At 36.2% G+C, this 21,711-nt stretch overlaps 6 protein-coding genes across 6 annotated transcripts; 4 read left to right on the forward strand and 2 right to left on the reverse strand.

Annotated features, from left to right (window-relative positions):
• Window positions 1–403: 403 nt before the first annotated feature.
• LOC105948862 (G-type lectin S-receptor-like serine/threonine-protein kinase At4g27290) lies at window positions 404–3,769 on the reverse strand. The gene is made up of 7 exons (XM_012972111.2): window positions 2,250–3,769; window positions 2,032–2,160; window positions 1,807–1,937; window positions 1,511–1,721; window positions 1,166–1,403; window positions 943–1,096; window positions 404–862 (listed from the first exon to the last, which is right to left on the reverse strand). Exons 1-7 carry the CDS (start codon window positions 3,517–3,519, stop codon window positions 554–556), a joined length of 2,442 nt encoding a protein of 813 aa, XP_012827565.1. The 5' UTR covers window positions 3,520–3,769; the 3' UTR covers window positions 404–553.
• Window positions 3,770–6,752: 2,983 nt separating this feature from the next.
• On the forward strand, window positions 6,753–7,995 carry LOC105948711 (B3 domain-containing protein At1g05920). The gene has a single exon (XM_012971940.2). It carries the CDS (start codon window positions 6,917–6,919, stop codon window positions 7,835–7,837), a length of 921 nt encoding a protein of 306 aa, XP_012827394.2. The 5' UTR covers window positions 6,753–6,916; the 3' UTR covers window positions 7,838–7,995.
• A 983-nt stretch (window positions 7,996–8,978) lies between these two features.
• On the forward strand, window positions 8,979–10,145 carry LOC105948762 (uncharacterized). The gene has a single exon (XM_012971988.2). The coding sequence runs from the start codon at window positions 9,168–9,170 to the stop codon at window positions 10,065–10,067; it is 900 nt and encodes a 299-aa protein (XP_012827442.2). The 5' UTR covers window positions 8,979–9,167; the 3' UTR covers window positions 10,068–10,145.
• Window positions 10,146–12,989: 2,844 nt separating this feature from the next.
• Window positions 12,990–13,606, reverse strand: LOC105948734 (uncharacterized). Its single transcript, XM_012971962.2, has one exon. The coding sequence runs from the start codon at window positions 13,386–13,388 to the stop codon at window positions 13,116–13,118; it is 273 nt and encodes a 90-aa protein (XP_012827416.1). The 5' UTR covers window positions 13,389–13,606; the 3' UTR covers window positions 12,990–13,115.
• Window positions 13,607–15,540: 1,934 nt separating this feature from the next.
• On the forward strand, window positions 15,541–17,002 carry LOC105948764 (uncharacterized). The gene is made up of 2 exons (XM_012971990.2): window positions 15,541–15,855; window positions 16,221–17,002. Exons 1-2 carry the CDS (start codon window positions 15,661–15,663, stop codon window positions 16,725–16,727), a joined length of 702 nt encoding a protein of 233 aa, XP_012827444.1. The 5' UTR covers window positions 15,541–15,660; the 3' UTR covers window positions 16,728–17,002.
• A 603-nt stretch (window positions 17,003–17,605) lies between these two features.
• LOC105948889 (Met-10+ like family protein) lies at window positions 17,606–21,711 on the forward strand. Its single transcript, XM_012972143.2, has 9 exons — window positions 17,606–18,520; window positions 19,212–19,310; window positions 19,707–19,826; window positions 19,941–20,107; window positions 20,192–20,262; window positions 20,490–20,632; window positions 20,973–21,084; window positions 21,203–21,315; window positions 21,427–21,711. The coding sequence occupies exons 1-9, from the start codon at window positions 17,669–17,671 to the stop codon at window positions 21,568–21,570; spliced, it is 1,821 nt and encodes a 606-aa protein (XP_012827597.2). The 5' UTR covers window positions 17,606–17,668; the 3' UTR covers window positions 21,571–21,711.

The raw sequence follows: 21,711 nt of genomic DNA on the forward strand, positions 1-21,711 counted from the left end.
GGTCGAAGGAACCGTAAAACAGACACAAAAAATGGCGATAAACATGTAAATAGATAGGGAGTTAACAAAAATATTTAAAAATTTGATATTCAAACATATTTCTATTTTTTTAGAAATTGCAAAATAGTCCATACAAGTTTCCGACACAAAACATGTCCGAAACACAAAAATATTAAGAAATTGAAGTTTCATTGTTACATGGATTTCAACTTTTCTACAAATTTTATTTAGTAAAAAATTGAAGTTTCAGTGTTACATGGATTTCAACTTTTCTACAAATTTTATTTAGAGAAATAATTTAGAAATTCATGACTTGTGACTCATGATTATGTGTGCTGATTTATTTTCTCTATCTATACTTTTTTTCTTTTTTTTATTGATTTGTGTTCACACCTGAGAGAAGTTTCATGGCCGGTGCTGTAAGTTCTATTCAATATTTTTATAGTCTGCAATCTGCATACAATAAATGTGTCGATCCTCTGAAACAAAAAAATAAAATAAAAACAATAATGCAGCGATCCTCTCAACCGAAAGCTTCATATATTCATCCTAGTTAACGCCCGTGTGGCATCGTGATAGTGATTTCATTGTAGGAGCTTGCTGTATTGGAGCTCCGGTTACTTTCCGTCAAAGCCGTATCGATTTCTGTAAAAAATCCAGGGTGGTTTGGGTGAGTCAGCGCCACGTCACCGGTCAACATTCCGACCGCTGAAGTCATGCAAGGTCTATCTTCCGGGCGATGTTGCACGCATAATAGCCCTACATGAATCAATCGTAAAACTTGTCCTAAATTATCCAACTTGTTCGCACAACTCGTGTCAACTAATTCGAGTGACCTTCCTTCTTTGTGCAGCGTCCACGCCTGTTTTTTTAATCAACTTAATCATATCAACTTATCGACCTTATTATTACCAAAAACGTACGATAAAAAAAAAAATTTACATGTCCGAGAAGGTTGAGGCCGCGATAATCCCCACGAAAAGATCCACTGTTTCTCTTTCCACTAACAATTTCTAGCACAATTACACCGAAGCTGAACACATCCGATTTTACCGAGTACCTGCCATGCATCGCGTATTCTGGCGACATATACCCACTGCATGGCAAAAAAATAAAAATGTTAATTAAACCGGAATTAATTAATGATGTATAAATTCACACTTACTATGTTCCTACAACTCGACCGGTCCTATCTTCCGTCTCGTTTCCTTTGAATCTCTTAGCAATACCAAAGTCCGATATTTTGGGGTTCATTTCACTATCCAGCAATATGTTGCTTGCTTTAAGGTCCCTATGGATTATTCGCAAACGCGAATCTTGGTGAAGATACATAAGCCCTCTCGCGATTCCGTTCACTATATTGAATCGCTTAGACCAATCGAGCGACGTTCTGTTTTCTTCATCTGCCGAAAAAAACTTATATCCTTATTTAGTATCCGTCTCGCACGTTTCTTGAATTTATAATGGAATTTATTCACTAGCAATGGATTAAAGGAATTTAATTTCTCACCAAACAGAATCAAGTCGAGGCTTTTGTTAGGCATGTATTCGTACAGAAGCATCTTCTCGTCTCCTTGTATGCAGCACCCTGGAAGTTTCACGAGGTTTCTGTGTTGAAGTTTGGCAATACAGATAACTTCGTTCTTGAATTCGTCAACTCCTTGGTCGGAAGTTTTCGATAGTCGTTTGACCGCTATAACTTGTCCATCTTCTAAGGTGCCCTGAAATCGAGACAAATAATCATTGTCGTGATTAACAAGAGGTCCTATTTGCCGAAATTATATTCATTCATGCGTAAAATGTTACCTTATAAACAGGTCCATATCCACCCTCTCCAATCTTGTTTTCGATCGAGAAGTTATTAGTAGCTTTCGAGATTGTAGACAAGTCGAACAACGGCAGTTGAAAGTCTTTATTTTCGGTTTCCGTATGGATTCCTGCAAAACAAAGTACACGGAGATACAATCGAGATGCTGATTTAATCTTCGTCTATTATTAATACAAAACACACAAAACATCGTATATTCTTACCAACTCTTTCCCCCGTTTTGTCGTTCTTCTTCCTCTTCCAAATGTACACAAACACACTCAAACCGAGTAGAGCAATTCCGACTGCTGTCAAACTCCCGATTAGCACTTCTTTTCTCTTGCCATTAGTCCCTGCAATGCAAACAATAATACACAATCTAATAAAACTAGCAAACAATTTTCTTTTTTTTTTATGTTTTAACAAAGAATCTTACGCATACCTAATTCAGACGAAGCCATTCGGATGAAAAGATCCTGTCCCCCTCCAGACAAAACTCGAATGTCGACCAACTCCCCGAACCAAAGCAGGCATCCACTTCCTCTTCCGCGAATATCCAAACTCGTATACGCCATGCAAGAGCAATTCTTTAAGCACTCAACTTTGCATTCGTCGAGACTCATAGTAACGTTATACCACGAATCTCGTGCATCCGGCAACTTAATACTCGAATACTTCAAGAACCCTTCGCCAGCTGTGCAATTCAAGCCCGTCCTCCTAACGCACCCGTTCGTCCAATCCGCCTTAGCCCAACCACTCGGATCTTTCGGCACAAACTTATCCAAGCAACCGCACACGGGAAATTCGCCGATATTACAACTCCCGTACGCTCCGCAAAAACTGTAAGAATCACAGTTATCCGCCGGAAGGCTCAAGTAACGGACCCACTCCTGAGTTTGGTCAACCCATATCGAGCGCTGGCCCACGCCATTCGGATTCAGACTAAACATTGTAATAGCTGACCTGTCGATAGCGTCACCCCTGTAGTAGACACCGTCCTCGTCCATGTACAGCGTGAACGTGAACGCGGGGTCGCTGCTCACGTCGGGGGACCCGCTAAACGCAATACCGTTCCACGGTCCTATTCTGTACTGAATGACCGCCCCCTTTTTCGTGATCAGCTGCGGATATCCGGAAGGTTCTAGATGCAACGTGAACTCTCCGGAAGCCGGATCCTTTTCGGATTTCCACGACGATAGATAGCTCTCCACACCGGTGATATAGTTCCACCCGAAATTCATACCTACTAAGAACGTGTTCGAGAGGTAATCGAAACTCTGCCAAAGGTAATTCTCCGGCCGAGCATCGTTTTCCTCGCGTAGAACGAGGTTTCCGGAGTCCAATAACTGCGCGATCGGATTGTTCGCCAGCCTGGACGTGCCGGAAGACCATACGGTTTCTTCGTCGACGACAAGAACCAAGATTCCCGGTCGGATCACCTTCAAGACAGCTGAGGTGGCGTTCCTCAGTGGGGTTTGTCTGTTGGCTACCCAAATCGGGGTCTTCAACGCGATGTTCTTGAACCATATTCCGACGTACCAATTTCTCGAGCTTTCTGGACTGAAAAAGCCGAGCTCGAAAATCCCGCCGGGTGAAACCAAAGTGTCTGCATATGTGATGCTATTAGTCATATGTATGGTGTGATTTGCTTTGCAAAGTGTGTGATTTGGCAGTAAGGTTGAAATGAGAAGTATGATGCATATGTTGTTCATCTTTTTCTTTTCTTTTCTTGCAAGTTACATTAACATGTCTTTTTGGGAATTCTTACCCGGGGTATAAAACAGAGAGAGTACAGATCTCAGTTTGAAGTAGTTAACTCTGTCTGAAAACATTATATTTTTTGTTGACTTTGAATTTTTGATGGGCTTGAAATAGATGAGTGATATATGATGATCAACTGTATGAATAAAAGAATAGTATCATACATTAAAAAATTCCTTTGCGGCTACTAAATTTCCAATCTTTTTTTTAAGTGCTGAATTTTGATTTTATTAATTATGAAAATGGGGAGACTTCTATAAGTCCAAGTCTTCTCTTTGAAAATTAATAAAATAAGGGTGCTACTATTTTCACAATTTTAACTATTGTATTCTTCATTTAACCATGAGGTAAATTATGTCCAACTTTGAAGTAAAGTTCAATTACGAAAACACCCCTTATGTTTGGGTAGTTACACGTTCACTTTACTGGTGTTAAATTTAGTGATATCTTCGAGATTATGTGGAATATTTATCAGTTTGTATTCGATTTACCTCACTCGAACTCCACATTCGGATTAGATTGTGTGCATCAGAAACTGTATTTTTGCACAAAATCAGTACAAGTTAAAGAACATTCCACAAAATCTAGAAAATTATGTTGAATTTGACGACGCAAAAGTGAATGGGTAAGAAGATTTCGAGTTGAGGGGATAATTGTAATTATCCAAACATGAGGGGGTTTATCGTAATTTGGCCTTTAATCATATAATTAACAAAAATTGGCAACTATAAATTGCAAGATTTCTCGTTCCACGACCAATATATGAAAAAAAAAAAAAAAAAAAAGTAATAATAGACTAACAAATTAAATATCGAAAGAGATGCAAAATCCAATCCAGTTATGGGCTGGGCCCACTTCTATTTTGGGCCTGGTGAATTATTGAAATTCCCAATTGGGCCCATCAAGTATTCAAATACGCAAATTGCAAAGAACTGATTTTGATTTTCTTTTTGGGGTCTTTAGCAATAAACCCCTTGGATGAGTAATAAATGGTGATATGTCCAACCCTTAAATCTTTCTTTGTGATAAACCCCTATAAATATTAATTCCAATACTACCCTTCTGAAATTAGAAAATCTCCTACTCAAAAATAATCCATCCCATTAATACACGTCCCTTTCCTTAAATAATGCCAAAATAATAGTAATTTTTTTCCAACTCAATATTCAAATCCCTTGAAATTAGCCAAATAATTAAAAAAATAAAAAACCACCTTAATATACTCCATAAAATCAGCCAACAAATTAAAAAAAAAAAAAAAATTGCTTCTTCACATACAAAATCAAAACCCACGTGCAAGATGAAGTTTTTTTTTTTAATTATTTTTTTTCATATTTTTTTAATATTTTCTTAAATTCTTTTAAACGAAAAACTGATTTTTTTTCCCGACAAGTTTACTACGCCGAATATGACTATAGTTGAATAAGATTATAGGCATATTTTCTTAATTTTTTTTAACGAAAAATTGATTTTTTTTCCCCGACAAGTGTACTACGCCGAATATGACTATAGTTGAATAAGACTATAGTCTAATATGACTATATGTGACTATATCAACTGTAGTCATATTCTTTCTTTATATTGCATTTTTTAAAATTTTTAACTTCAAAATTCCAATTATATAGTGAGGTAAAGTGATGTTTATCAAATTATATAAAACAACTAAAATTCCCTATTGTTTAGGGAAACAATGCAATCAACATCCACACAAAAAGATCACAAAAAATCACAATTTGAATCTTGTTATTACAAGTCAACTTGAAACGAGAATATAGAACATATTCGAATATGACTACAATGATATTCAACAGTAGTCATATTCGAAAAATACATAAATATGACTATAGTCATGTTGTTGCTACTGTACATATTTGAACTGTATTTTCAGATTTGGAAAAAAAGAAAAAAGAAGGAGAAATTGAAAAATACATAAATAAAAAAATTGATAAAAAATCATTATATACATATATATCGACTCCACTAACTCAAGTATGATTATAGGCTCCCTCTCTCTCTCTAATATTTAAACACACACAGTCACAATGAAAAAACCTTAAATGCCAAAAGTAATCATGAGTTGCTGAGAAACTTCCAAGAACACGAAAACAGAAAGTAGCAAAAAAAATCGAATAGTCACATTCGAACCAGACTGTAGTCACGTTGATGTTGCTGCTTCAGATCTGGAGAGAAAAAAAAAAAGAAAAAAATTAAAAATAGCGAAAGGAAGGTGGTGTGATATGTATGAGGCGACAACATGAGTTTTTTGGGAGGTTTGATACCGTAGCAAGTCTTGACGGCATTCGAACCAGACTGTAGCCAAAAAAAAATTGAATAGTCACATTCGAACCAGACTGTAGTCACGTTGATGTTGCTGCTTCAGATCTGGAGAGAAAAAAAAAAGAAAAAAATTAAAAATAACGAAAGGAAGGTGGTGTGATATGTATGAGGCGACAACATGAGTTTTTTGGGAGGTTTGATACCGTAGCAAGTCTTGACGGCATTCGAACCAGACTGTAGCCAAAAAAAAATTGAATAGTCACATTCGAACCAGACTGTAGTCACGTTGATGTTGCTGCTTCAGATCTGGAGAGAAAAAAAAAAGGAAAAAAATCGAAAATAACGTAAGGAAGGTGGTGTGATGTGTAGGAGGCGACAGCATGAGTTTTTTGGGAGGTTTGACACCGTAGCAAGTCTTGACGGCATTCGAACCAGACTGTGGCAAAAAAAAAAATCGAATAGTCACATTCGAACCAGATTGTAGTCACGTTGATGTTGCTGCTTCAGATCTGGAGAGAAAAAAAGAAAAAAATCGAAATGAGAGGTAACGAAAATTATGTGAGAGAACGAGAGGAGAGAGAGATAACGAAAGAGAGAAATCTGGAGATTTAAAGAGAGAATTAATGTAATCCTACAATCACGTGAGAGGTTATGAAAAATAAATATTGCAATTATTTTAAAAAACCTACCTATAAGGGTAGTTTTGGCTTATCACATTTATTGAGGGGGTTTCACTAATTAAGATTGAATTTTGGATTTGTGCAAAAGTCTTAAAAGTCAAATGGGTTTTACTCATAATATTTTCCATTTGAGGGGGGTATTGCATATTTCCCCTTTCTTTTTTCGCTACCTGAACTACATACGGGCAAATTAAACCAGGCTGCCAATTCTGACTCAATTAGGAAAATCTGAAACAGCGTAACAACGATTGAGTTATAGTAGGAAAGATTGAGTAAGGGCAAATCGGAAAATAACAAAGATTCTTTAATTGCATGAATTATATATAAGGAAAATCCTAGTTCTATACCATCTTGGAAGCCACTTAAACCCCCTCTCTCTCTCTATATATATATGTATATACATCGGTCTTCACTTTATCAAACGCATATTCCAACTTTCACGAAATATTTTCTTTTTCTGTTCAATTGGAAGTATATTGACTTAAGGCGAGAGAATTACGAAGAAGATCGATCGATGGCGCGCGATACTGCAAGATTCGACGCTTTGGTTAAAGTGGCCCGCCAAAGATTACAAGAACTCATCGAAGCAAAGAAGCACGCCCGATCGAAATCCAGCACGTCGACGTGGTCCCCTCCCCAGCGGCCAAGAACCAAAAGAATAATTATCGAAGACAAGCCTGCAGTACTAATTGAAACCGCCGATGATGATTGGAAAGTAGATCAAGATGAAGAAGAACAAGAAGAAGACGAGGAATATTCCGACAACAAGTCGAAGAGAAGGAAGTTGTCCGATAATATTCCAAAGAAGAAAAAAGAACCAATCGGGAACGGGCCCCACACACCGCCGCCTCTGCCAGAAGAATACAAGATGGTGATCCAAGAAATTGGCAGAGGGAGAAATATAACGGAGGAGATGAAGCTGGTTATCCAAAAGGGATTGTTCGAGACAGATTTGGCTAAGGCGAACAACAGGCTATCGATCCCTTTCACGCAGGTTCTTGATCATAGTTTCTTGACGGACGAGGAGACTCACTTTCTTACGACTCGCGACGGTAACAACAAGATGAAGTTCAAAGAAGTCACGATTATTGAGCCCTCGTTGGAACGGGATAAAGTGAAGTTGAGCAGATGGGATATGAACAAGGCCAACGGCAAAAATACGTCTTCGAATTACGTAATAAACGGAGCATGGAGACACGTTGCGGAGAGGAATAATCTTAAACCTGGGAATGTGGTCCAGTTGTGGTCTTTCAGGATCGATCACGAGTTGTATCTTGCTCTTGTCAAGATCCCAAATAATAGTAATAATTAGGGTTTTTTTTATATAATTAATTTTGTGATTTTGGAGTTTGAATATGGTTCGATTATTATTGGATCATAAGTTTGGGGTATTAGGGTTTTCATTATTTGTTTATTGAATAGGTAAAGAACAATAAATCCTGGTTAAGTCTGGTCTATATTACGATGAAAACGGCAACGTATCGATCGAGTTTGCCTAATTAGTTATGTTGATGTTGTTATAATTTTAATTTCTTCTTGCTCCTATATAAATTTTTCACTTTCTTGTTTTTTTTCAATCGTTTATTTGACAGGTAATTAAATTATGGTAGATATTAATTAATCTTCGATCGATCTTCTTTCACGTGTAATCGGCACGTTTACACCCGTTAAATAAAACTTATAAGTAATATTTTGCATTCATGCATGTTTATATTATACATCAAGGCATAGATCAGTAGCTAGTCATATTAAAACTTATAGTTGATATGTTGATTATTGTTATAAGGATGTCCAGTGGCACTGTGGCAGAACACAATTTCTCAAAAAACTAATTAAATATTAAATAAACTACAATTATTTAATTAAGGATAAATTACAACTACCCACGAGGTATATTAACTTAATAAAAAAATCTCATGTTTGGATAATTACATTTACCCCGCAACTATGAATCTTCTTACGTCTCCAAGTGAACGACATAATCATCTAGATTTCGTCGAATGTTTTCTAGTTTGTACTCATTTTGTGCAAAAATACAGTTTCGGATGCACCACAATCTGATATATACAAGTCAAAAACCACATCTTATGATCATCTTGCTTCAAAATGTGGAACTCGAATGGAATAAGACGGGTCCAAATTTGAGAGTATTCCATATAATCTTGAAGATTCCACTAAATTTGGAACCGTAATGGTGGACGTGTAAGAAGATTTATAGTTGATGGGTGGTTGTAATTACCCAAACATGAGGAGTTTTTTCGTAATTTGATCATACCTCTCAAGTGTGGTGTAATATACCATTTAATTAATTAATTGTATCTAAAAAATATCCAAAGAGATACAAAATCCAATCCAGTTATAGGTTGGGCTCACTTTTATTTTGGGCCTAGTGAATTTTTGCACTTCCCAATTAAGATTTTGATTTTTTTTATATTTTTTTGGCTTTGGGTACAGGTAACGGGCAAATTAATCAAACTAGGCTGCCAATTCTAATTCAATTAGGAAAAAATCTGAAAACAACTAAACAAAGATTGAGTAAGGGCAAATCCGAAAATAAAAAAGATTCCTTAATTGCATGAATTATATATAAGGAAAATCCTAGTTCTATACCATCTTGGAAACCACTTAATCTCTCTCTATAGATGCATTCATCATCCCATTACTATCAAAACGTATATTCAATTATTAACAAGCTAAGGCTATCGAGAGAATTATTAGTAAGAAGATCGATGGCGTGTAGAAAATTCAGACGCGATGAAAACAACAGATTCAAGACTTTGGCTAGATTGGCCAATCAAAGATTACATGAATTAATGGAAGCAGATGAGATGAAGAAGAAGAAGAACAGAAACAAAAGAAAATTCAGGAGCAAGCCTGTATTTGAAATCCCCGACGACTTCGTCGATTGGGAAGTAGAATACGAAGAACAACAAGAACAAGAAGAAGAAGAAGAAGAATATTCCGATCGCAAGGGATCGGCGGCCAAGAGAAGGAAGTCGTCGTCCAATAATAATAGTCCGAAGAAGAAAAAAGAATCCAGCGGAGAAGGGTTGTCGTCGTCACAGCCACCGCCGCGTCCTCTGCCGGAAGAATTCAAGGAGGTGATAAGAAGATTAGCGCAAGGAGGAAAACGTGTATCGGAGGAGAAGCTGGTTATCGAAAAGGGATTGTTCAAGACAGATTTGGCTAAGGGAAACAACAGGCTGTCCATCCCTTTCACGCAGGTTCTTGATCATACTTTCTTGACCGACGAGGAGACTCATTTTCTTACGACACGCGACGGCAACAACAAGATGAATTTCAAAGAGGTCACGATTATCGAGCCCTCGTTGGAACTGGAGAAAGTGAAGCTGTGCAGATGGGATATGAACAAGGCTAACGGCAAGAATACGTCTTCAAATTACGTATTGAACGGAGCATGGAGTAACGTTGCGCAGAGGAATCATCTCGAACCTGATGATGTGGTCCAGCTTTGGTCTTTTAGGATCGATCAAGAGTTGCATCTTGCTCTTGTCAAGATCCCACATAATGAAAATAATTAGGGTTTTTTATTTTAATATTAATTTTGTGATTTTGGAGTTTGATCATCAGATTATAAGTTTTCGATATTATTAGGGTTACGTTCATTGTTTTTTTTTTTTGGATATTAGTATATAGGGTTCATTGTTTGTTTGTTTTGGATATTACTAGCATATTTTCCCCGTGCGATGCACGGAATATTATTTCAAAAGTGAAAAAAAAAATCGATTTAATACAAAATAAGAAAATATAGTACACTAACATTGTAAAATTTAATAATGTAGTATTATTCATATTTTATATAACATTAGTTTTTTTAAATTTTACATATTGAGATTTATAATCCAAATATATAGATTAAGATTTAACCATTGAGGTAGGATTTTTCACGGTTTAGTTTCAGTTTTGATAATTATATTGTTAAAAGTTATAGTTAGAAATTAGTAGAGAAAAAATAATTAAAAATAAATATTTACAAAAATACCATTAGGGTTTTCTTAGGATTGTCCAGTGTTTCTTTCTTTTATATATAAGATTAATTAGGGTTCATTGTTTGTTTTGGATAATTATATATAAATCCTGATTTAATTTGGTCTGGTCTATCATGGATGAAAAAAGCTATAATATATGTATCAGCCTTTGTTAATTTTTTTTTTTTGTGTGTGTTCTTCTTAGCCTATATATGTTCATGTTCTTATATATATATATAATTTGTTTTCTTGATCCTTAAATAATTTCCAGTCTTGCATTATCATTAATTGTTTGTAAATATTATTCAAAAGTTAGTGAAGAAACCAAATATCAAATAATATTATCGAAGTATTTAATTGATTAATTAATTATGACTAAAACTTAGAATTCTCACTTCGAGAGATTCTATGTACAGTTCAAGCGTGGCAATTTATCAATTTACCCCTTGAATAATGGGCGTGGTCTTTCTCTTCACCAAACTCTTAGCTTTGTTAAAAAAAATGAGTGGTTCGAATGTCGAGTGTGTATATATTGAAACAAGTTACGATATCACCAATTTACACATCCGGTGATTTCCACGCACATTAATATATGTATTATTTGTTTTTAAAATAAATCACATAATAGAACCGTTGGAACATAAATTTTGTACCCTTTTGTAACATATCTAACAAAGATGATTCTTTCAACATAATCCAACAGATTTATAGATTCTAAGTGTAAAAGATCGATCTCTCAAAGGAAACAGAAAAAAGTGTAAAAGATGGAGTTATTAGAGTTAATGTCTGATTATATATGTTGGTAAATTACAACAACTTCCCTGAGTTAAATTCTATTTATCAAAAAAAAAAAAAAAAATCCTCTTTTTGAGAAATTACATCCACACCTATAAGATTGTACATTTCTTACATCTAACCCCCTATAAAAGGGTGTTAATGTAAGAAATCCACAAATTGCAGGGAAGTGATGTAATTATAAAAAAAAAGGCAAATTAGGACCACCCATGAGTTATGGTCAAATTACCAAAAACCCCATGTTAAGGTTATTACAGTCATTCCTAAACTATGTATTATCTTACAAAAATACCCCTCAATTTAGGGATGTTAAATCGGTAAAATTGAACCAAATTTTCGGTAAACCAACATTTCATATCATTTACCAAACTGAATATACAATTTGGTTCGGTAAATAACCGAATGACATAAATTTGATGTAAATATGTTTAAGAAGAGAAGTGACTGTAATTACTTAAACAATAGGTTTTTTTTTTTGTAATTTAACCACACCTCAGGAGGTTGGCCCTATAAAAAATGAGATTTTTTTTGGTAAATAGGCCTTAACTTTGAGTTTGTCTGCTATAAAAATTTGAATCATATGGGGATTTTGCCAATAAAATAACATGATTAAAAAACAGTTTGCCCCCTAAACTATGACCCATTTTGCGTTTTGCCCCCCAAACAATTTTTTTTTGCACATTTTTACCTAAACTCGAATTTTTTTTGCATGGTGCCCAAAAAGTGGTATATTCCGGCAAAATTCACCGGAAATCTGTGCACGCGCGACACATGTGAAATTGATAGGGTTAAATTTGTCTATTCACTCGCATCTTGACTAAAAGTTTAAATTTTCCTTTTTCTTTTTTATCTCTCCTTTTCATTTTTCATTTTTTTAATCTGCCAAATCTCTTTCTCTCTCTCTCTAATTCTCAACTTCTGTAAAAAAAATTATTCTTGTTCCCATCTTGCTTAGCCCAAATTCCTCCTCTGCGCCGCCTCCAATTCCCACTCCTTCCGCCGTTGGAATTCCCCTAATCAAGTCTACCAAAGCAACCCAGGACCCAACTCCGACAACGAGACCTATCGCCCAAACCCCAGCCCACAACCTCCCACCATCCCGTTGCGAAACGACTCCATTTCGGCGCCGGCAGACGAGGCTAATGGGGATGTGAAGCCGGGGAAGGAGCCCGTCAAAACGGCGGCGGCGGAATCGAAGAAGGAATGAGCAAAATTTGGAGTCTAGATTATTTTGATTGACGAGATGTTTGAAGACACCCTCGGCGGAATCGAAGAAGGAATGAGTAAATTAGGAATGAGAATCAATTTCTGTAAAAATTTTTATTCTATGTAGAATTGATTGAAAATATTTTTATGGATGGAGATGAGGTTTAATTGCTACTTTCGTTGCTCTCTGTTCTTTTGGCATGGAAATGGGTCTGGGAGGTTGTTGGGGAAGAAGATCACAATTTTTTTTTTTTTTTTTTTTTTTTTAATGATTAATTTATATTTAATATATAGAATTTTAGTGAATAGACAAATTTACCCCCGCAAATCACACGTGCATCGCACATGATATAACATTCCGTCCAAAATTGTCGGAAAATTGAGTTTAAGGGGCACCGTGTAACGGACTAATGAGTTTAGGTAAACCCGTGTAAGTCTTTTTTGTTTGGGGGTAAAGTGCAAAATGACCATTAGTTTAGGGGGCAAACTGCTTTTTACTCAAACAACATTATGTAGTTTTTTAGCAATTGGATATTACACAGGGGTACTAATTGCAATAAACCCGTAAAAGTTTGGGGGAAATTAAATTAAAACTGAATTTCAATTGGGACCCCAACAGCTCAAATACATAACTTTTCTAAGCGACTCCTCAGATTCCTTCAATCTGTGCTCCTTCATCTTCATCGAAACCATTGAAGAAGAAGAAGCAGAAGATATTTTCTGAACCTGATTTGTGTAAGATTTGAGGTTGTTCTTCGTACGTTGTTGAATAACCCTCGCCGCATAGTTCCATCTGCAGAATCCTTGATCCTTCAGCGCTTCAACTACTCCGATGCTTGCTGCAACTAACCACGCTCTCCTCGAACTACTCATTCTTCAATTTCACTGCTTCAGATTTATATGTTATTTGTGTTTTTTTTTAATTTGTGTGTGTTTGTGTTGAAGATTGAGTGGGAATCAGCTGTGATATATATAGAGCTGGATTGGATGGGTATGTTTTAGAGAGAGAAGTTAGAGAGAGAGAGAGAACATGGTTTTAGTTTTTGCCAACAGATAAGGAGGAAAGCTACCAGTTTTGTGGGAGTGGTGGTGGTATTAAAAAATTGTTTTTGTGCCGTTGAATTTGGACATGGAAACAATTTGTATATATTAAATAATTTTATAAAGGGTAAATTCCATTTTAACCCCTTGTACTTTGGTTTGATATCACTTTACCCCTTATACTCTCAATTGCATCGATTTGCCCTTGTACTTTGGTTCGATATCACTTTACCTCCTTCTACTCTCAATTCATCGATTTGCCCCCTTATATTTTGGCTCGATATCACTTTACCGCCTTCTAGCTACTCTCAATTACATCGATTTGCCCCCTTACTTGAAAATTTGTCTCAATGTGGCCCTCGCCGTTAATTTTCAGATCTTTGACATTAAGACCGTTTGATTTAAGTATGAAAATTACTAAAATGTCCAGTTTAAGTAATTATAAAAAAAATAAAAAAATAGAAAACAACAAAAAATAAAATAAAAAATTCAAGACAGCGAGAAAACATAGTCCACGACGCCAGCCACAATTTTCTTTTTCTTTTTTTTTTATTTTATTAATAATTATTAAACTGGGAGGGTGGTTTTTTTGTAATTTTCAAACTTAGATCAAACGGTGTTAAGGTCAAAGGTCTGAAAACTAACGGCGAGGACCACAATGAGATAATTTTTCAAGTACAAGAGGGCAAATAGATGCAATTGATAGTAGAAGGGGGTAAAGTGATATCGAGCCAAAGTACAGGGGGCAAATCGATGAATTTAGAGTAGAAGGGGGTAAAGTGATATCGAACCAAAGTACAAGGGGGCAAATCGATGCAATTGAGAGTATAAGAGGGTAAAGTGATATCCAACCAAAGTACAAGGGGATAAAGTGGAATTTACCCTTTTATAAATGCTACATTTGATAAATAAATAAATTAGGTGATTTTTTCAAGGGATGTAATAAATGTCGTTCAAGCTTTAATAATAGCGTTACGATTTCAAACGTGATTTTGATCATTTTTAATTCCAAATTTTGCAAAACTCGAAAAAATAGAACTTGTAGTATTCTGAGTTAGTTCTATAATCCAACTTGAATCACCAAAATTGGATGTCGGACGAGAAAGATATACATGAATCAATGGATATTGCCCACAACTTTGATGAATTGAGGTATCTAAAATTCAAAATGTAACTCATTCATGCATAACTTTGTCACACGACATCCAAATAGCAGATTTAAGTTGGATTAGAAAGCTAACCCAAAGGACTACCGTTTTCGTGTTTCGAAATTGTCAAAATCAAAATAAAAAATATGTCAAAATCAAGTTCAAAATCAAAACAACATTTGTAAATTTGAAACGACATTTAACATTTCAATTTAATTTAAGGATATGTATCAATTTTTGTCCCAAATGTATTAATTTATAGAGGTTTAACTGTAATTTCTAATATTGAGTCAGTTTTAATTTTCAAAATAATTCAAAATTTCTAATTTCCATAAAATTAATATCTGCTAAAATATTAAAAATGGAATAAGAATTGTAGGACACTAGTATTATTATTTTTAATGTCTAGTTAATAGAAATTAAATGTATTATTTAGAATAAGGCTTTAAATTATTCCAGAAGTTAAAATATCGTAATACTAATATATTAATTTTTGGGCTTAAAATATCATAAGAAACTGATGTAGGGTGCATTGTGCCATGAAAATTAAAAATTAAGGGTGGGCATTACCAGTTTTGAAATGTGAGGGGGCAAAGCGCTAATTAGGGCTAATTATGTGGTGCAAAACGTAATTCACCCCAAAAGAAAATCCATTGTTCCTAGTTTTACTACACTTATTCGCACGAGATATAAGGAATATTATCGAGTCAGTAATAAATTACAATAACTGCCTTATTTCCCTCACGCCGCATCATATACCATTCAAAACACACACGTTCCTTCTTTCTCTCAAACACCACTTCACCCACCCACCCCTAAATCTACGCCACTATTCTTAGCATTCCAGATCTCTCTCTCTCTCTTCTCTCTCTTCTCTCTCTCTCTCTCTCATGTTATTTATAAACCGGTAAAATAAAGTTTTCCTGATCAGATATTATTTTTTCAAAGTAAAAAAGATGGCGCCATCGATGGAATCCTTGAATAACCGGTGGAGGAGGAAGGTCTTCGCGTGTTTCACCTCCCCCGCAGACGAGGATGCACCGCCGGCGTCTCCGCCTCCGTCTTCCGACGACGAGTGCGGCCGAAGAAGGAAGACTTCCCGCCAAATCTTTTCCGGTTCGCTCAAGGCCGCTTTCTGCAAATCACCTCTTGTAAGAAACTCCGCCTTTCCCGTCAACTTCATCATGTTCCTATTTTGTCGTCTATTTGCCTTTAATTTTCACATTTATTTATTTTTTATTTTTTTATCTTCCTTCTAATAAATTGCAGTAAAAACTCGATAAATTAATACTTTATTTGAATTATAATTTCTTCTTCAGATTCTGACGTAAAAACGTACTAAATATTTAGTTGGATAATTTAATATTTCGCTAAATTAATAGAATTTTGCTAGTCAAGTCCCGACTGAATTAATTTTAATTTATAGAGGTTCAATTGTATGTGAATAACTTGGTTAATCTTCCCCCAATTTTTGTGATATATATTAATCTCTGCGAAATCGAAATCAAATCAACAGGTGAAGAAATTCCGGACAAGAAAATCCAAGCATCCATACAAAGATCAATTATCCAAGCATCCATACAACGATCAATTATCCGCACCCGAAGAAATTTTCCAGGACAATTCCGACCGTTCGTCTTTATTTTCGTCCTCCTCCGTTTCCTGCGCATCTTCGATTTCGTCCAATTCCAGGTCAGGATCCAGAAGAATCAACGAATCAGCTTCCCTCGATTTGAATCAGACGAGCGAAAACCTAAAAATAGCGTGCAGCAGCAAATGCAGCTACAGTTTCGCTACTGGGATGTACGTTCTTCTGGTTTGTTTAGTAGCTCTGGTTTTGGGGGGGAAGGCTTTCGCCATAGTCACGTGCACTTCCATGTGGCTTTTCTTCGCCCCCTGTGGCGGTGACGACGGAGGCCGTTCTGTAAACAGCGGCGGCAATGTTGTGGAGTCGACAGAAGAGTACAAGAAGAGAGTCATCATGGAAGGGTTGCTGTGGAGGAACCGTACTAGGTTGATTTAGTTCTTAGCCTTTAGGGAGGATGATATTTTTGAAGAACATATGTGTATATATATATATATAAAATCATTAATTATTTAGTTGTAAGGATTGTATGTAGAGATTGTTTGAGGGATGGTTGATCTTGTCTTGGCCTTTCCTTTCAACTTCTTCCACTAGTGGAGGAGTGAAGTTTTTGCAGCATTGGGTTAGATTAATTGTTGTGTAATCGGCTTTTACCAAGATTCTTGAAAAAAGCTTGCATGCTATGTTATTTATGTATCAAGAGTTTTTTTTTTCGTTTTTTTTTTTTGCTTTCTCCTTATAATTTTGCCTTCCTTTGTAGAAAATAATAATAATAATAATAATAATAATAATAATAATAATATTTATTGTCCAATAAAATCTCTTGAATTTATTGTACTTTACAGTTTAATTATGTTTTACTGCATGATATAGATTCAAGAGAGTTTTATTTGATATACATGTGAATTTTCACCAATTGATCTCCTACATGAGTACTATAATTGATTAGAAATTAAAAATTGCTCTCTCTTACATTATCATACAAGAGAACTATATGACTCGGTAGAAATTAATGTCTAATGCAAAAATAGTGTAAGAACATAAATTATTTATTCAATTTCAATGCATGGTACTACTATATATTCGTCCTCATTTACATCACTTTTTGACCACTTTCATAGTATTTGCAAAGATAGTATTTGCCTATTAAGTGCATTTAATTGTAACATCTAAACGTGTTTACTGATTTAAGAAGAAGAAAAAAACGTGTACGAAAATAGCTCAGTTATTCCATAGAAAAGATTACATTGATTCAACCGCATTAATAAAATAATTAAATAAAATATAAATTTTATAGTATAGTATTCGAACTGGTAGTGGAGGGTAGTATTTTGTTGGTTGAATTCATCAGAGATAAACCCTCCAAAAAAAAAAAAAAAATGGCTGCAAAAATAGCCTTCCTCCGTCCTCACCGTCTCCCATTCTTCACATTCAACTCGCCGGCGCGGCCCATCGCCAAACCCCTATTCATTCCCCTCCACTCCTACGCAACCAGCACCACCGCCGCCGCCGCCGCTACTGCCTTCTCAAATCTCTCGTACGGTCCCTCACTCCATAAAGGCCACTCCCCTTTCCCCCTCGAATTACCAAAATACCACACCTCCGGTGAGAATGTCACATCCCTCGACGAAGCCGCCTTCACCCGAGTTTTTGACATTTCCGCCCTCAGAGTCCCCTCCGAGATATGCTCCACGCTCGAACACCGCTTCCGCGGCCACCTCCTCAACTGGCCTCGCATTAAGAACATCGCCAGAGTCTCCGGCGACGAAATCGACGACGAAACCAAAAACATCTTGCCTAACTCGGATAACACAGCGGAATCCGAAGCTGAAGCTGAAGCTGAAGAACTGGTTGCATTGAATCGGAGGATTTACGGGAAAGCGGAGGGGGATGGGGAGGAGTTGAATTCGGTATTGTATCGAGATAAGCTCGCTAGAACTTTCAATTCGCAAGGGTACATTAATTTCAGGAATTTAGCGAAAATTTCTAGACCTAAGAAGAAAAAGAAAATGATGGATGGTGGGGAGAAAAGAGGGATGAAAGGGGTTGGGAGAAACGACATGGCGTTCGTTGAGGTGGTTGAGTGCGAGGAGAGCGATGTTGATGATTTTAGCGGGTTATTGGGTGAGGATTTTGGGAAGCGGCCGAAGTGGAGAGGCTCGACAAGGCTGCTGCTGTTGGATGAGCAATATGCAAACAAACTGCTCGAGGAATTGCCTGAGACAATCAAGGTTTATGTTCTATAGAATTTTGCTACTCAATCATTTCGTATTTGTTATTGAGTGGCCAGTTTGTTGGAAGTTCAGTGGATGTATAGTGTGTCCTGTTTGCTCGGTACTTATCTCGATATGTGGATATCTTGCTCGAATTTTGATTAATTAATTCATATTGTAGATTGTGTGTTATGGTATTTAGATATACTATAGCACTGACTAGTTAAAATCATTTTGAATTACTGTACGTGACATATGATGCAGACAATTTTATCTTGTTTGGTTGTGACTTGTTCTTGCGTTTAAGGCAATGCCCAATCCATATGTTTTGCTATTAGCTAATGAATGCTGCCGATATAAACAGATTGTGGTAGTCGTATTATGAATCAAAAGCTGCCGTTTGATTGAGATAACTCACAGGGATGTAGGAATTGGAGTTCTAACTTCATATGCTCAAAGAAGGAAATTCAATATGTTCAAAAGGAAAAAAACACTAAAGTTGTACTTATGTATTACCGGATAATAGATTTTTTGTTGTACATTCATCTTACGGAGTCTTTACTCTTGTTATATATCATTAGTACCGCGTTAGTATGTCTAGTTTTGTTTTGGGAAAATTGCACTTCATTGATATAGATCTGGTATCTTCTTTCAGTTAATATATGCTGCAATGAGGTATCATATCTTGTATTTTGATTTTGTTTTTCAGGTAGCTTTTCAAGAACATGATGGACAGTGTACTAGGTCCGCTTTTGAACTTGTGAAATGCAAATTGACTCTGCTTTATGATTATTGGCAACTCAACGAGGTATTTCACTTGATCTCCTTTTGTTTTTAGCTTAATAGTGCTTTTTGGCTTCAAATTTGAAAATTGTCTTACTTTTTTTTCAGTAGTTGTTCATTTACTTTATTTTTCATGCTAGCGGAAATAAGATAATTAATTTTGCTGGAAACTCTCTCTCTCTCTCTATATATATATTTTTCTTCTTGTCTTTGGTGAATGTTCTTTTTTCCTTCCTAAAACCGTATCTCCTACTGCTATCTATAGATGAACATGAACTGCAAAGTAAAAGATACTGTTTGCTGGCATAAGTTGGGTCAATAGGGTAGTAATATGCCGATTAATAAGTGGCCAGTTGGTGTTGCGTGTATCCAATATAGTCTATGTAGACATAATACGTAGTATGTATTGCATTCTTTGCAGGTTTTGGAGGCTTTGCTCCCGAAAGGCACGACTATTCCTTCAGCTTTTGAAACGGTTGGCCATATTGCTCACCTGAACTTGAGAGATGAGCATCTTCAATATAAACATCTTATCGCAAAGGTACTCTCCACTCGTAGTGCAACTTTGGTATTATATGGAGTTCAGTTTCGTCTTGTAAGGTTTCTCTGACACCTTTTGTGGACCCCCCTTTTCTATTAATGATGTCCACCTCAGGTAGTTTTGGATAAGAACAAACCCAAGATAAAAACAGTTGTAAACAAAGTTGATGCTATTCACAACGACTATAGAACAATGCAGCTCGAGGTTTTGGCCGGCAATAATTCCCTTGTGACAACACTTGTGGAAAATGGATTGCGTTTCCAGGTTGATTTAGCCTCAGTGTAAGTCTAGAGAGGACAAAATATATGTGCGCTTGAAATGCAAAGTTTTAATTTAAATCTAATGTTTATATACTTTTTGTGTAGATATTGGAACTCAAGGCTTGCAACTGAAAGGCAGAGGCTCCTCAGTTGCTTCACGTACAGCGATGTTGTCTGTATGTTAGTAGATAATACTGAATTCTTACTTCTTCAGTAATTATACGCTTATCCAAAATTAGAATGCATGACTAAATGTTGATTGAAATTGGCCTGTGACTAGTCAACCTGATGTTAAATAATTGAAACCCGTTTCTTGTAAAGAGAAGATGGAAATCTCTGCTACCTTATCCAATTTTATAGCCCTCCCCGTTATGAATGTATTGTTTTGTTTTCATCTGTACAGGTGATGTTTTTGCTGGAGTTGGTCCCCTTGCGATCTATGCAGCAAAGAAAGTCAAGCACGTGTACGCTAATGATTTGAACCCTTGTGCTGTTGAATATCTTGAAAGAAACTCTGTCCTTAATAAATTAGACAGGAAAATTGAGGTACGAGTGACTACCGTTGTTCCGTATTGTTCTTATTCTTGAACATTCTAGATAAACGACACCAACACATCACTCTTGGGACAATAGACTTCATATTCACACGAAACTGAAAAATCTTGCGTTTTGATAGTAAGATTAGCTGTGCAAAATCGCTGTGCTTGACTTATTAGCTGCATTAGTTGTGAAATCCATAAATTGTTCTTCTACATTGTACGTCATGCTGTATGTTTAATTCTTGGCACTGCAAACGAGAGTGTGTTAGGAACTCATGGCTCAACATAATCTAGCTTAAGTTGTCAAAATAGTAGCTTATCGTGTTGACATTGTGTCAAACTTGTAGGTATTTAACATGGATGGAAGGAGATTTGTCGAAACAGTTTTTGCTAGGCAGGGAGCTCCGCCCATTACTCAAGTAGTTATGAATTTGCCGAAGGATGCAGCTGAGTTTCTTGGTAAACAGTTTTTATGACAATTTTTCGTTATTGTGAAATTGTTTTTTCCATGACGAGCCTGATACTATACATGTAGGATCTGTATATCTCTGCACTAAAGGATTGCATTTAAATGCAGATGCTTTTAGAGGAGTTTTTCAAGGACATGGTCGGGGCGAACAACGTATATTACCAAAAATTCATGTCTATGGGTTCTCGAAAGCTGAAGATCCCGAATTCGAATTTCATCAGGTACTGCGTTTTGTGTGGCCGCCACACTAGGTAAAATTTAATTTAGCAGACGGAATTAGACTCATCAGTTGATCACATTGTCTCTGCTTTTATCTATTATGAAAAAACCAGCGAATTAGAATTGCACTTTCGGAGGTGGATTTCGATGTAGAGATGCACAGAGTCCGCCTCGTCGCCCCTGGAAAATGGATGTTGTGCGCGTCATTCTTGTTGCCCGAGAGAGTGGCGTACTCAAGAACAGGTCAGCGCTTGTAACTAAGAACCATGCCTGTGTGTGTGTGTGTGTGTGTGTGTGTGTGTGTATACATGTAATGTATTATAATTATTATTATTGTTATTATTATTTTGTCCTAGTTACGGATTCATTACCACATCTGCTGAAGTTTCTTGAAAGTG

The sequence above is a fragment of the Erythranthe guttata genome, chromosome 13, assembly GCF_056151865.1.
Source record: "Erythranthe guttata isolate IM_541 chromosome 13, IM_541, whole genome shotgun sequence".
Lineage (NCBI taxonomy): Eukaryota > Viridiplantae > Streptophyta > Magnoliopsida > Lamiales > Phrymaceae > Erythranthe > Erythranthe guttata.

Coding starts and splice junctions, on each gene's coding strand:
- LOC105948711 (XM_012971940.2), top strand. CDS start 6,917: ATGTATATACATCGGTCTTCACTTTATCAAACGCATATTCCAACTTTC.
- LOC105948734 (XM_012971962.2), bottom strand. CDS start 13,388: ATGAGTAGTTCGAGGAGAGCGTGGTTAGTTGCAGCAAGCATCGGAGTA.
- LOC105948764 (XM_012971990.2), top strand. CDS start 15,661: ATGGCGCCATCGATGGAATCCTTGAATAACCGGTGGAGGAGGAAGGTC. Junction 15,856..16,220: donor CTTTCTGCAAATCACCTCTT/GTAAGAAACTCC, acceptor TCAAATCAACAG/GTGAAGAAATTCCGGACAAG.
- LOC105948762 (XM_012971988.2), top strand. CDS start 9,168: ATGCATTCATCATCCCATTACTATCAAAACGTATATTCAATTATTAAC.
- LOC105948889 (XM_012972143.2), top strand. CDS start 17,669: ATGGCTGCAAAAATAGCCTTCCTCCGTCCTCACCGTCTCCCATTCTTC. Junction 20,263..20,489: donor CACGTACAGCGATGTTGTCT/GTATGTTAGTAG, acceptor TCATCTGTACAG/GTGATGTTTTTGCTGGAGTT. Junction 20,633..20,972: donor AATTAGACAGGAAAATTGAG/GTACGAGTGACT, acceptor TCAAACTTGTAG/GTATTTAACATGGATGGAAG.
- LOC105948862 (XM_012972111.2), bottom strand. CDS start 3,519: ATGAACAACATATGCATCATACTTCTCATTTCAACCTTACTGCCAAAT. Junction 2,161..2,249: donor AATGGCTTCGTCTGAATTAG/GTATGCGTAAGA, acceptor TTTGCATTGCAG/GGACTAATGGCAAGAGAAAA. Junction 863..942: donor GCCTCAACCTTCTCGGACAT/GTAAATTTTTTT, acceptor TTAAAAAAACAG/GCGTGGACGCTGCACAAAGA.